Raw genomic sequence first — 12,919 nt, 5'->3', positions numbered from 1 at the left:
AATACTACACAAACAACCAATAAACTAAGATCAGGCCTCATTAAACCGGCCTCCTACAATATCCTAGATTCAAAAATCCAATCACCCAGTCACAACCTTAACAAGAATATTTGTCTTATTTCTAGTTAAAATGTCTCATTTTAGTAAAGAAATCTCATTACACTTAAAACAAGACTCATCACTGGAAAAAACAACAACAATTTTCACCTGTTTCAAGTAGATTTTCACTTAAAATAAGTAGAAAAATCTGCCAGTGGAACAAGATTTTTTTGCTTGTAATGAGAAGATAAATCTTGTTCCACTGGCAGATTTTTATACTTATTTCAGGTGAAAATTGAGACATTTTAACTAGAAATAAACAAATATTCTTGTTAAGATTTTGAGTTTTTGCAGTGTGACTATTGGGTTAAATTGCAGACTTTGAGTAGCATGTAATAAATTCCCAATAAGGTAATAATTACATTATTGGCAAAAATGTTATTACAATATCCGTCAGGATATTTTATTACATTATTGGGTTTTATTTTTTTCAGGAAATGATTACATGATAGGAGCTACAGGGCGTTTGTAAGCGTTGCCATGACGACGGTCTCCTCTGTTTCCCCCCAGGAGAGCAGCTCCTCTCCGGCCGACCCGGCCCGCGGTGCCGCCCAAGCTGGACCCGGCCGCTCCGCTCTGACCGGTCCCGGTGGGCCGGACCCGGGCTGACCCGGGCTGACCCGGACCCGGGCCCCCACGTAGACGTAAGTTATCTCAGTGCCTTGCTTGGCAGCGCCTCGGCAGAAACCCTCCGGATTCCAACCTGCAACCCTGCGCTGCTGCCGGGCCGAGCTGGTGCCGCCCCGGTGCCGCCAGAGCCCAGTGCCTTGCTCCAAGACCGGTCCGGTCCGGTCCCTCTGGGGTCAGAGGTCAAACTTCTTCCAGGACTTTAGTCCTCAGGACCGGGAAGTGGACGGTTCTATTCCCACCTGGAGGACAGATGGACGTCTGGACGGCTTACCGGGTCGGACGGATCGGTGGAGACCCGACCGGACCGGACCGGAGGCCGTGTTCCCCCCGAGAGACCGTTCTGGGATTTTCACAATAAAAGTTGTGATTTTTGGGAATAAAAACAGAATTTCAAAGTAAAAGTTCAACATTAAAATCTTAGTAATAACTGATCTGTTTGGAGGCGGAGCCTCGTTGACGGGCCGGTCCATCCATCCTTTAACTCTGGGTAATTAATCAGGGTTCCTACGGGGGCTTGAAATCCTTGAAAGTGCTGGAATTTCAATGTTGTGTTTTCATGGCCTGAAAAGTGCTGGAATTTTAGTTTACAGGACTGTCTCAGAAAATTTGAATATTGTGATAAAATCCTTTATTTTCTGTAATGCAAAAATGTCATCCATTCTGGATTCATTACAAATCAACTGAAATATTGCAAGCTTTTTATTATTTTAATATTGCTGATCATGGCTTACAGTTTAAGAAAACTCAAATATCCTATCTCAAAAAATTAGAATATTCGGGGAATCTTAATCTTAAACTGTAAACCATAATCAGCAATATTAAAATAATAAAAGGCTTGCAATATTTCAGTTGATTTGTAATGAATCCAGAATGTATGACATTTTTTTTTTTTTTTAAATTGCATAACAGAAAATAAAGAACTTTATCACAATATTCTAATTTTCTGAGACAGTCCTGTAAGTGCTTGATATTATAACTGTGTCTTTCACAACATTGGGATCAGACTGTATAGTTTAGTTATTACAAGGAGAAATAAAATCAGTAAGATGAAACATAACTAGATGTTTACAGCACGATACAATGTACATAATTGTGATTAAAAAGCGGAAAAAATAATTATAGTATATTTATTCCTGTAGATATTTTACCCCAGCGATTAAGGTGCTTGAAAATTTGGAAAATTACCCTTGAAAGTGCTTGAAAAGTGCTTGAATTTGACCTTGATAAATGTGTAGGAACCTGATACTCCTCAAACGTTTTTATAGTCTGAATTTATTCTTCCGTTTTTCTCAAAATATCACAACTTTATTTTGAAAATCTTGGAACTTTATTTTGGAACTTTCCCGGTTTTCATCATATTATTTTATATTTCTATTTATTTTCAGTTCTGCTTTTTCCTTTTGTTTGATTTTGAGTCTCTGACCTCCGGTCCGCCGGGCCGGTAGTGGATTCTGGGACTGGTTTGACTTGGACTTGAAGCCTTACCGGTTCCTACCGGTTCTGACCCGTTCCGACCCGTTCCCGGCCCGTTCCCACCCGGCCGCTGGGCTGGTTTCTGCCGGGAGAAGCTGGATCCGTTTTTACTTTTCTACCCCGCCTTGAGACAGCTGGGAATGTTTGAAACGCTACGCCAAAGAGACGCTGATGAATGTCCCGGCAGGACGGTCCGGACCAGAACCCGTCCCTCGTCCTCTAGTCGCTCACGCTCACGCTCGCCCAACAATCCTGCTTTTATTTTGAAAACTGCTCCAGAAACCTGCCTGCAGGGAGAAGAGCTGGAGCGTGAAGTTAAATGTGTAAAGTTTATAACTGTGAGTCGGGAGGAGACGCTCGTTTCCTTCTGACAAAAATAAAGTCCTTTCTTACTGACGTCTGCAGTCGTTTGTGAACAGAACCTTCAGAACCGGGTCTGGTTCCTGATGGATCCTCGGTAGGATTGTCCCGATCAGGATTTTTTAGATCCCGATCACTTGAGTTTGAGTTTCTGCATCCCGGTTTTTCCGGATCAGATCCCTTTTTTTGGCTCCCGATACATTTCCGATACTTTTTCCCGATCAGATACATTTTGGCAATGAATTAAAAAATAAAGAAAAAAAAAAGAGGACTAAAACTAAATTATCCCAAGTTTCTTTTATTGTCCATTGGAAACAACTTGGACATTTATTTCAACAAAGCTTATCAGCTCTGGTGCCACAAAATGTAAAAACATGAAATTGTAAACTAAAACAAAAAGGGCAGAATAGTGCAATAACAAAAATAAATTAAAGCTGCAAGCAGCGAGGAACGGGCCCTCGCGCATGCAATTTGCACCAATGAAGGTCAAGGACTCAATACCGAGTCCAATGACACCACCCACGACTCTTTATGTCAAACAATTCAAAAGTAATTGCAGAAAATAGGAACTATCAAATATGGACCAATCAGATGAAGGGGGGGCGCACTTTTTGGCGTTTATCGTCGCCACGGTAACGCTTTTGAAAGAGAAAAGTAATGCGTGTTGTCGCAGGATGGAGACGCACATTTTGATGTATAACACACCTGGGTGCACGTTACGGTTCGGGCCGTATTAACTGCCGAAGGAATGGCATAAATTGCGCCAAAATTATGCGATTAATTCAAAATGACCGACTTCCTGTTCGGTTTCGTCCATGGCGCCAAGAGACTTTTCTTTATGTTGCGACATGATACAGGTGTGTACCGATTTTCGTGCATGTACGTCAAACCGTATTGTGGGGCTTGAGGCACAAAGTTTTCTAGGGGGCGCTGTTGAGCCGTTAGGCCACGCCCATTAATGCAAACCATTAAATATCACATTTTTCGCCAGGCCTGGCTTGGTGAAATATTTGGTGACTTTTGGGGCACGTTTAGGGGGAAAAAAAGTCCTCCTTTATTCAGAAGAAAAGCAACGAGAAGAGAACATCTCCTACAGATACAATAGGGTCCTTGCACTGTCAGCGCTTGGGCCCTAATGTAATTTCAAAAGAAGTAGTTGAATGACATCCAGTCAAACTCACAAACACGAGAAAATTAAAATACTTTTTGGCTTAACCTTAGTGCAACATTCTGAATGGCATGAAATGAATAGCAGCAGCTTAATGAACATGAACAGATAGAACATTTCACAATTCAAACATGGAAACCATGTTAGTTTCACTTACTTCATCACTTCCGGCTAGTGGCTGGAAGTGACATTAGATGCAACGATCAACCTGATCTCACAAAAATCCGTGAAATGCCCACGACCTCTCACCACTATTTTCCGTGGTATATACACGGAAAATGGTATAATTCCGTGTGAGCACCACGGATATTGTACCATGCAAAGTCAATGGGATCCGTTGTCGTGATATATACACGGATTATTACATTATTATTATTTATATATTATTCTTTGTTATTTTGGCTAAATTATGAGTTTTTGTCGCGCAAGGTACTGTTTGTTACTGTCAGTTTGTATGACCATGTTTTTAACGCTGTTTTAGCAGTGTTTTATTGAGGTTTTAATGGGAGCACCACGGATATAGTACTATACGAAGTCAATGGAATCCGTCACCCGATTTGACTGCTGTCATACCATTGAATGAAGGACAAAACGATAACAATCATCCCATAGATATGGGCCAGTAGGGCCCTACTCTACCTACTAGTAGGCGCAGGAGGCTGTTATCGCCCCTTTCTATTGCTAACCCCATGTTATTAATGCTCAGTAGGCCCAGAAGTTTTGTTATGAAGCTCACACCTCACCTCCCTTTTTTATGTATTTAGCTAGAATTTTAAAACCTGAACAATAGAATTCAACGTAAAATGCTGGATCTTGTCCATTAGGCCGCGTTCAGACTGTAGGCAAATATCCGATTTTTAGCCCATCCAGATTGAAACTGGATGACTCTTTTGAAGTCTGAACAGTCCCAAACCTCATGATATCCGATTTTTGCAAACCAGATCGAAACCACCTCCAGGAGGTAGTTTCATATCCGATCCATATCTCATTTGGGCAGATGCGTGTCAGTCTGAACAGCTCCAAACACTCAGATCGGATATGACTGTCCCAGACGCTCCAAACCACCCGCCCATTTCCAGTTGTGGAGCTACTCATCCTTTCACAGAGAGCATGTACAATCTCTGATGTCACGTCAAAAACTATTATTTGTAGTTTGAGTGTTGCAAATTCACATTACAAATCATGTTTTAATAGCAGAAAAAAAGGCTGCATTTCCACGTAGGTGCGGGTCGCCGCGTACCCTACGCCGTAGGCTCTGCATCGGTGTAACGCGGAACCATAAATCAGCCTTCAGTCGCGCTGAGAGCCTGAACCTGCAGCCCGTCAGCCCCTCTCCTCCTAGGAGGAGAGGTTATGGAGCGGGGCTGCCAGTTATTAATTGCTGGTTCGTTTTGTTAACTCTGAGCTTTGTTGGTTGGTTTGTTAGTTTGCTGGTGGTTTTGTTCTGAACACTTTTCTCTGTTTCTCATTTTGCTGGGACGCCGGGTCCCTCCGCCGATCACACAACTTTTGCGATATGCGTTCATTTTTATGTCTAAAAATGATGCGCAGTGCCGACCCAATCAGAAACGGTACAGATATTTTGGGATTTTTTTATATATAAAAAAAATACATGACTTCACACAATACACGCGCTGGGTGACGCCTCCGCTCCGACGTCGTTGCTACGGCAACCCGTCAGATCAGTCAATGATGTGGCCCAGTCTGAACAGAGCCAGATCCGATATGGACACTTGCTAAAAACAGTGTGGACAGTCAGCCCTGAAAATCGGATATGAGAAGGAATCAGATATATATCAGATTTGCCTGCAGTCTGAACGCGGCCTTAAAAACAATACTTTTTGGAACATAGTGTAAAGACCACAGATAAGATAAGGCCTTGCCCGCCTGGGCAACACATCAGCATTTGGCCGACTGGTTAGTGCAGTTGACTGTGGTCTGGGAGACTGTGGTTCGAGACACGCTCTGGGCACGACTTGTTCACCACGGTATTTTCCTCATTGTGTTATGGATTTTTTTAAATATCTTTAACATTTCTAAACACAAAAACACGAAAGTGTCCTTGATAATTCAATAATACAATAGGTTCATGTTAAGGACATCCGTTTTCATTAATTCTCCTTCGATTATGACATGTTATTAATGCTCAGTAGGCACAGGAGGTTTGTTATGTATTGTTATAGGTTTGCCTATGAGGCCTATTTTGTGTCTATTTTTGCACAGTTCACTAACGCTTTGAGCTAGGAGGCTGAAATTCTAGACTCTGTATCAGGAGGTGACTCTCATCCACTGTGCCGAGGTCCAGACCCATGCGACCTTCGGAAGGGCCAAAGGTCACTGTGTGTGGTGCGTTTTTCGGGCCTTTTTTGTGTGTTTTTTGAATAATTCACTAACGCTTTGAGCTGGGAGGCTGATTTTTGACTATGTTGCAATGCAGAAGACCCTTTGCTAGGATCTTTTGATCCCGTGGCTGTACGACTTCCACAGAGCTAGTTGGCATTGCAGAGGGTTCACAGAGTTGAGACTTGGCAAACCCAATCTAGGCCCCATATGGAGGCCACAGGTCAAGTTTTACTTGGTTTGGTCAAATGTTGTGGCAACGGCGTCCGTTCGAATGTTGGAAAAGGTGAAGTTTCAAAGCCCCGCCCATCGAAAAGTACAGGTCTGATCTGCACCAAACTAACGTCTGTCTGTTCAGGGGATGCCCCCAAACAACATATAAAAAATTCAGACTCCTAGCTAAAAGTGTTAGTGAACTATGCAAAAAAAGACACAAAATAGGCCCTGTTCCATTAGTCAGGAGGCTCTCAGAGCTAGAGGTTTCTACACCCTCCTTACCAGCCAGAACGTTTTAGAGGAAACACTGTTGCAGAAGTCATAGAAAGGGGCAATAATGAGGTGTGAGCTCCATAGCAAGCATTAATAATATTGGGTTAGCCATAGAAAGGGGCGATAACAGCCTCCTGCGCCTACTAGTAGGTAGAGTAGGGCCCTACTGGCCCATATCTATGGGATGATTGTTATCGTTTTGTCCTTCATTCAATGGTATGACAGCAGTCAAATCAGGTGACGGATCCCATTGACTTTGCATAGTACTGTATCCGTGGTGCTCCCATTAAAACCTCAATAAAACACTTCTAAAACAGTGTTAAAAACATGCTTTTTCAAACTGACAGTAACAAACAGTACCTTGCGCGACAAAAACTCATAATTTAGCCACTATAACAAAGAATAATATATAAATAATAATAATGTCATAATCCGTGTATATATCACGACCACGGATCCCATTGACTTTGCATGGTACAATATCCGTGGTGCTCACGCGGAATTATACCATTTTCCGTGTATATACCACAGAAAATAGTGGTGAGAGGTCGTGGGCATTTCACAGATTTTTGTGAGATCAGGTTGATGCAACGATATATAAAACGATTTAATATATATTAAAAACATAAATAACTAGGTATGTCCCGATACTTTTTTGGCCGATACCGATGTTTTGAAAATGCCGTGGCGCACAGTCGATTTTCAAAGTTTCATTGCCACGCCCATCATTTCTTTCACGATGTAAAAATGGACAGAAAAGGAAGTGGGCTAGGGAGTAAAACACAGTAAAATTGTAGCTCTAAAAAGGTAGAAAACCATTAGGTAGCATTTTTCGGCAAAGCAGCAGAAATCGGGAGAACACCAGGCTTTCCTCCACGGAGCGCTCACCGATACCGATACCAGTATCGGTATCGGGGCATCCTTAGTTCCAACAGAGTCCTCCTCAGTGGTCCACCTTGGTTCCACCTTGGTTCCTGGTTCACTAGCTGGTTTTTCCAACAGTTTAACAGCCTTTAACTTCCTGTCCCTGGTCGACGTCACGTGTCGTCCTCGGCGGTGAAATGTGAAACCGCCGGTGGGATGAAGAGGATCTGAAAGAGGATGAAGGCGACTTCCTCCTCTAATCGGTTTCGGAGCGGCGAACACTTCCAGGCCTCGGCTGGTTCCCGGACCATTTAGAGCACTTTGAGACATCTCAGAACCCCCCCGTCCCCCCCCGACCTGAACCGCAGCAGCAGGAAGTCGTGGTCGACGCTGCTCAGACTCTGCAGAGTCGCTCCGGCTGCAGCTCGGACCAGACACGTGTCCTCGTCCTCCGATGGCGTCTTCCGTCCCCGTCCAGGTCCTGGTCCTGGTTCTGGTCCTGGTCCCCGCCGGCTCCCAGAGTCCTCCCCGGATCTCCTTCCTGCTCGGTGAGTACTGATCTACAAACAGATTACTCTAACATGTTTAAAAGTGTTTGAAAGAGGAAGTTTTTTATTGATCCACCTGATTATCGACTGGGAGAAGCTGAACTCGGTTATTGACGATTGTTTCTCGTAAGAAGGTGAAGGTTTGTGGCGTCGTGGCCCTCCGGCGTTAGATGATTGACAGGTGCTTCCTGTCAGAGCACTGCAAAAACTCAATATCTTAATTCAATTCAATTCAATTCAGTTTATTTGGGAAGGGACAGTGTACATTCATATACATTTAGAATTAAAAATGCAAATGCACCCAATTTTAGCTACAGAGCTAGCTTCCATTGGCCGTCCCCCGGCTAAAAATATAAAAGAAAGACAAGTTAAACAACAAGTTAAAACAAATACAAATAAAGCGTGCAAAAAGTTTCTGTTCTTGTTATCTTGCTTCTATTTAAGATAGAAGGAACAGGAGAACAACCTGACACATCAATCTCACTAACACGATCTTAGACATTTACATATATTGCAATAGTGAATACATTACACACATTTCACATTTATCAGTTAAAAGTTTAGGCGGTAAAGTGCCAGAGCAAATTAAAGTGCTGGTTACGATTAAAGTGCTGAGGGTTTAAAGTTAAAGTTCTATAATGGGGGAAAGAGAAGGAGGATGGAAGAGGAGGGGAGAGTGAAGATGGAATGGGCTGCAGCAAAACCAGATCACATGTATTGTTCGGTTGTGGAATTTAAGGTTCTATGCCAGTTGTAGAGTAAACAGATTGTGGAGATGGGGCCGGAAGGAGAAGAGAAAGGGGAAAAAAAGGGACATGAAGTACAACATAACTGCGGAGGGGTGAGAGGGTAAAAAAAAAAAAAGGAAAAAGTAAGAAGAGGTAGATAATTACTAGTCAGCTGAGTAATCATTTACATAAACAAAATGGCAAACCAAGAGGTGATGGCATGAAGCATCACCTCTTGTTTACAATCAGATTGTCAATGTTTAAATAAAGTGGCAAAGTGCATTATTAACACTATGATGTTATTATGCAGTAAAGTGACAACGTGACAAATGAATCTTTACCGAGGGTCATGGTTACAGTCCTGTTTACTTAATAGCCAAGAATAACAAGAATATTTGTCTTATTTCTAGTTAAAATGTCATTTTAAGTAAAAAAAATCTCATTACACTTAAAACAAGAGTCATCACGGGAAAAAACAACAATTTTCACCTGTTTCAAGTACATTTTCACTTGAAATAAGTAGAAAAATCTGCCAGTGGAACAAGTTTTTTTTGCTTGTAATGAGAAGATAAATCTTGTTCCACTGGCAGATTTTTCTACTTATTTCAAGTGAAAATTTACTTGAAACAGGTGAAAATTGTCAAATAAGTTATTTTTCTGGTAATGACTCTTGTTTTAAGTGTAATGAGATTTTTTGACAAAGACATTTTAACTAGAAATAAGACAAATATTCCTGGTAAGATTTTGAGTTTTTGCAGTGCAGGAACCGTCTGAACCCGTCCTGCTGCCAGAACCGTTTATTAGTCAAGGAATCGTCCTGAAACATTCAGCCAGTCAACAGTTGAGTCATCAATCAATACTGCTGATCACAGTAATCAATACCTCAGACAGCAGTCTTCCATTGTTTTACAAAGTAGAAACCAATCGTAGCACAACGTCGCTACACACACACACACATATGCACACAGGTATACACACATTCAGACACACACACGGATATACGGATGTAGTTCCTCCTGTTATCTGCTACGCCCCAGTAGACCTCAATTCAATTCAATTCAATTCAATTTTATTTATATAGCGTCTAATACAACAGATGTTGTCTCTAGACGCTTTCCAGAGATCCAGAACATGAACATAAACATAAACATAAACCCCCGAGCAGTTATTACATAAACAATGGCAGGTAAAAACTCCCCTAGTGGGAGAAAAACCTTAAGCCAAACAGTGGCAAGAAAAACTCCCCTTTAGGAGGGAAGAAACCTTGAGCAGGACCAGGATCATAAGGGGGGACCCTCCTGCCAGACTGGGGGAGTCAGGGACGTCGACAGCACACAGCAGGCAGGTGGAAGCAGCAGCGGGATGACCAGAGGTGGGGGGGGGGGCGTCAGCAGCACACAACAGTCATGTGGAAGGAGTAGCGGGATGACCAGAGGGGGGGGGGGGGTGCAGGCAGGCGGAAGCAGCAACAGCAGACATCCACGTAGGCAGGTGGAAGAAGCAATGGGATGACCAGAGGGGGGGGAGGGCCGGGAACACAGGCCAGAACGCAGCTCCTGAGGCTCCGGCCTGCAAACATACACAAAAGAGAAAAAAGGGGGGCCGGCACAAGAAACTACAGGAACGATGGACAAAAATGATAGCTATGAGATATTTATAATAAATAAAAATGGTAATGGAGAAGAGAGGCAGGGAAAAGGAGAGGAGAAGAAGGGTGAGAGGCACCGCCCAGCGGATCATGTCGGTCCCCCCTGCAGCATAGGCCTATAGCAGCATATCTACCACCAAGCTATATTTGAGACTAACTATTATAGTCTTGTTCTATAGCTGCAACTATGACTACTGACTCTAACACACTAGAGTTTACACTACCTAGAGATTTACCAACACCAGCTAGAGGTTTACTAAACACTAACTATACGCTTTACTAAACAGAAAGGTTTGAAGTTTAGTTTTAAAGGTGGAGGTGGTGTCAGCCTCCTTAACCCAGATTGGAAGTTGGTTCCAAAGTAATGGTGCCTGATAGCAGAACGCCCGCCCTCCTAATCTACATTTAGATACTCTAGGAACTACGAGTAAACCTGCACCCTGGGAGCGGAGAGCTCTGACAGGAACATAAGGCACTATCAAATCTTGTAAATACTGCGGAGCTAAGCCGTTTTGGGCTTTATATGCAAGTAATAAAATTTTAAATTGGATTCTGAATTTTACGGGTAGCCATAACCTGTGTGGTGGTGTACTGGGGTACTGGGTTACCTGGGTTCTTAGTACCTGGTTACTGGAGTACTGGAATACTTGGGTACTGGGGTACTTGGGTACGACTTAATTTGACACAACATGGGAAACATCGCCCGGACACGGAAAGGAATAATAGATTGATACCTCTTTCTTGACTTGATTGGGAACATGGGTACTGGGGTACCTGGGTACTAAGTTATCTGGGTACCGGGGTACTTGGATAAGGTACTGGGGTACTGGAATACTTGGGTACCTGGGTACTGGGGAACCGGGATACCTGGTTACGGTACTTGGATAAGGTACTTGGGTACTGGGGTACCTGGGTACCTGAGTACCTGATTACCTGGTTACTGGGGTATTGAGTACGGCTTAATTTGACACAACACGGGAAACATCGCTGGGACACGGAAAGGATTGATAGATTGATACCTCTTTCTTGACTTGATTGGGTACCTGGGCACTAAGGTAGCTGGGTACTTGGGTACTAGGGTACCTGGGTAATAAGTTACCTGGGTACCGGGGTACCTGGGTCCGGTACTTGGATAAGGTACTTGGCTACTCGAGTACTTGGGTACCAAGGTACTGGGGTACTTGAGTACTGGGGTACCTGAGTACTAGGGTACTTGGGTACGGCTTAATTTGACACAACACGGGAAACATCGCCCGGACACGGAAAGGAATAATAGAATGATACCTCTTTCTTGACTTCATTGGGAACATGGGTACTGGAGTACCTGGGCACTAAGGTACCTAAGTATTGGGGTACTAAGGTACCTGGGTACTAATGTACCAGTGTACGGGGTGTGGATGCTGAGCATCAGGAAGCTCCGGAGGTCTGGAGGAAGCAGCTTCAGGGTTCAGTTGCAGGTTTGTTCTGTTGAAGATCTGAACGTTTGTTGTTGTTCGTGTCTCTGATGTTAAAACCACAAACAAAGAAGCTGATTATTAAAAATAATAGAAGAGAAGGTTTCTGTTGGTGGAAACTGAGGTCAACTAGAAACTGAACACGAGTCTGTTATCTGCGCTGCACACGTGCTGCTGCCCCCCCGGGTGAGGGTGGGGGGGGGGTCACATGTTCAACTGCATCAAAGGTTCCTCAGAAACAGGAAACAGACTCGGCGCTGACGTGCAAAGAGGTGTGAAATCATGACAACAGTTCCATGTGGCTGTTGCACACAGATATGCAATAAAAGTGTAAAAAATAATAATTAAAGCTGCAAGCAGCAATGAACGGGACCTCGCGCATGCAATTTTCACCCATAAAGGTCAAGGACTCAAAACCGAGTCCAATGACACCACCCACGATTCTTTATGACAAACCATTCAAAAGTTATAGCAGAAAGTAGGAACTATCAAATATCGACCAATCAGAAGAGGGGCAGGGCCTAATTTGCACCAATTAAGGTGAAGGACTCAAAACTAAGTCCGATGACACCACCCACGAGTCTTTATGTCAAACCATTCAAAAGTTATGGCAGAAAATAGGAACTATCAAATATGGACCAATCAGATAAAAGGGGGGCGCGCTTTTTGGCGTCTATCTTCGCCACGGTAACGCTTTTGAAAGAGAAAAGTAATGTGCATCGTCGCAGGATGGAGATGCATATTTTGATGTATAACACACCTGGGTGCACGTTACGGTTCGGTTGATTAATGGCCGAAGAAATGGCATAAATTGCGCCAAAATTCAAAATGGCCGACTTCCTGTGGGTTTTGGCCATGGCGCCAAGAGACTTTTCTTTAAGTTGCGACATGATACAGGTGTGTAGCGATTTTCGTTTATGTACGTCAAACCGTACATGGCCTGGCTTGGTGCAAAATTTGGTGACTTTTGGGGCACGATTAGGGGGAAAAAAGGCCCTCATTTAGTCAGAACGAGAACAATTCTTACAGATACCATAGGGCCTTTGCAGTGTCAGTGCTCGGGCCCTAATAATAATAATTTTGTAATAATAAAAGTGGTCGTCAGACTGAGGAGTTCC

The 12,919-nt window shown here is 43.3% G+C and overlaps 2 protein-coding genes across 4 annotated transcripts in view; both read left to right on the top strand.

The window, feature by feature from the left end:
* adam15 (ADAM metallopeptidase domain 15) overlaps positions 1 to 1,308 on the top strand; it is a 53,626-nt gene extending 52,318 nt beyond the window's left edge. For 2 of the 3 annotated variants that reach the window (XM_061717741.1, XM_061717742.1), the window contains exon 23: positions 610 to 1,306. In XM_061717741.1, the coding sequence (XP_061573725.1) occupies positions 610 to 679 (70 nt within the window). In that variant the 3' untranslated portion in view covers positions 680 to 1,306. Of the gene's footprint in view, positions 1 to 609 lie in introns of all 3 variants that reach the window. The other variant, XM_061717740.1, reaches the window with a different exon arrangement.
* A 6,543-nt stretch (positions 1,309 to 7,851) lies between these two features.
* The window catches only part of LOC133440773 (semaphorin-4A-like), a 63,126-nt gene continuing 58,058 nt past the window's right edge, over positions 7,852 to 12,919 (top strand). The window contains exon 1 of the mRNA XM_061718091.1: positions 7,852 to 7,971. Coding sequence (XP_061574075.1) covers positions 7,878 to 7,971 — 94 coding nt within the window. The 5' untranslated portion in view covers positions 7,852 to 7,877. The remainder of the gene's footprint in view (positions 7,972 to 12,919) is intronic.

Source organism: Cololabis saira, chromosome 3 (assembly GCF_033807715.1).
Source record: "Cololabis saira isolate AMF1-May2022 chromosome 3, fColSai1.1, whole genome shotgun sequence".
Taxonomy (NCBI): Eukaryota; Metazoa; Chordata; class Actinopteri; order Beloniformes; family Belonidae; genus Cololabis; species Cololabis saira.
Note: the sequence above shows the minus strand (reverse complement) of the source record. Positions and strands in the feature narration are given on the sequence as shown.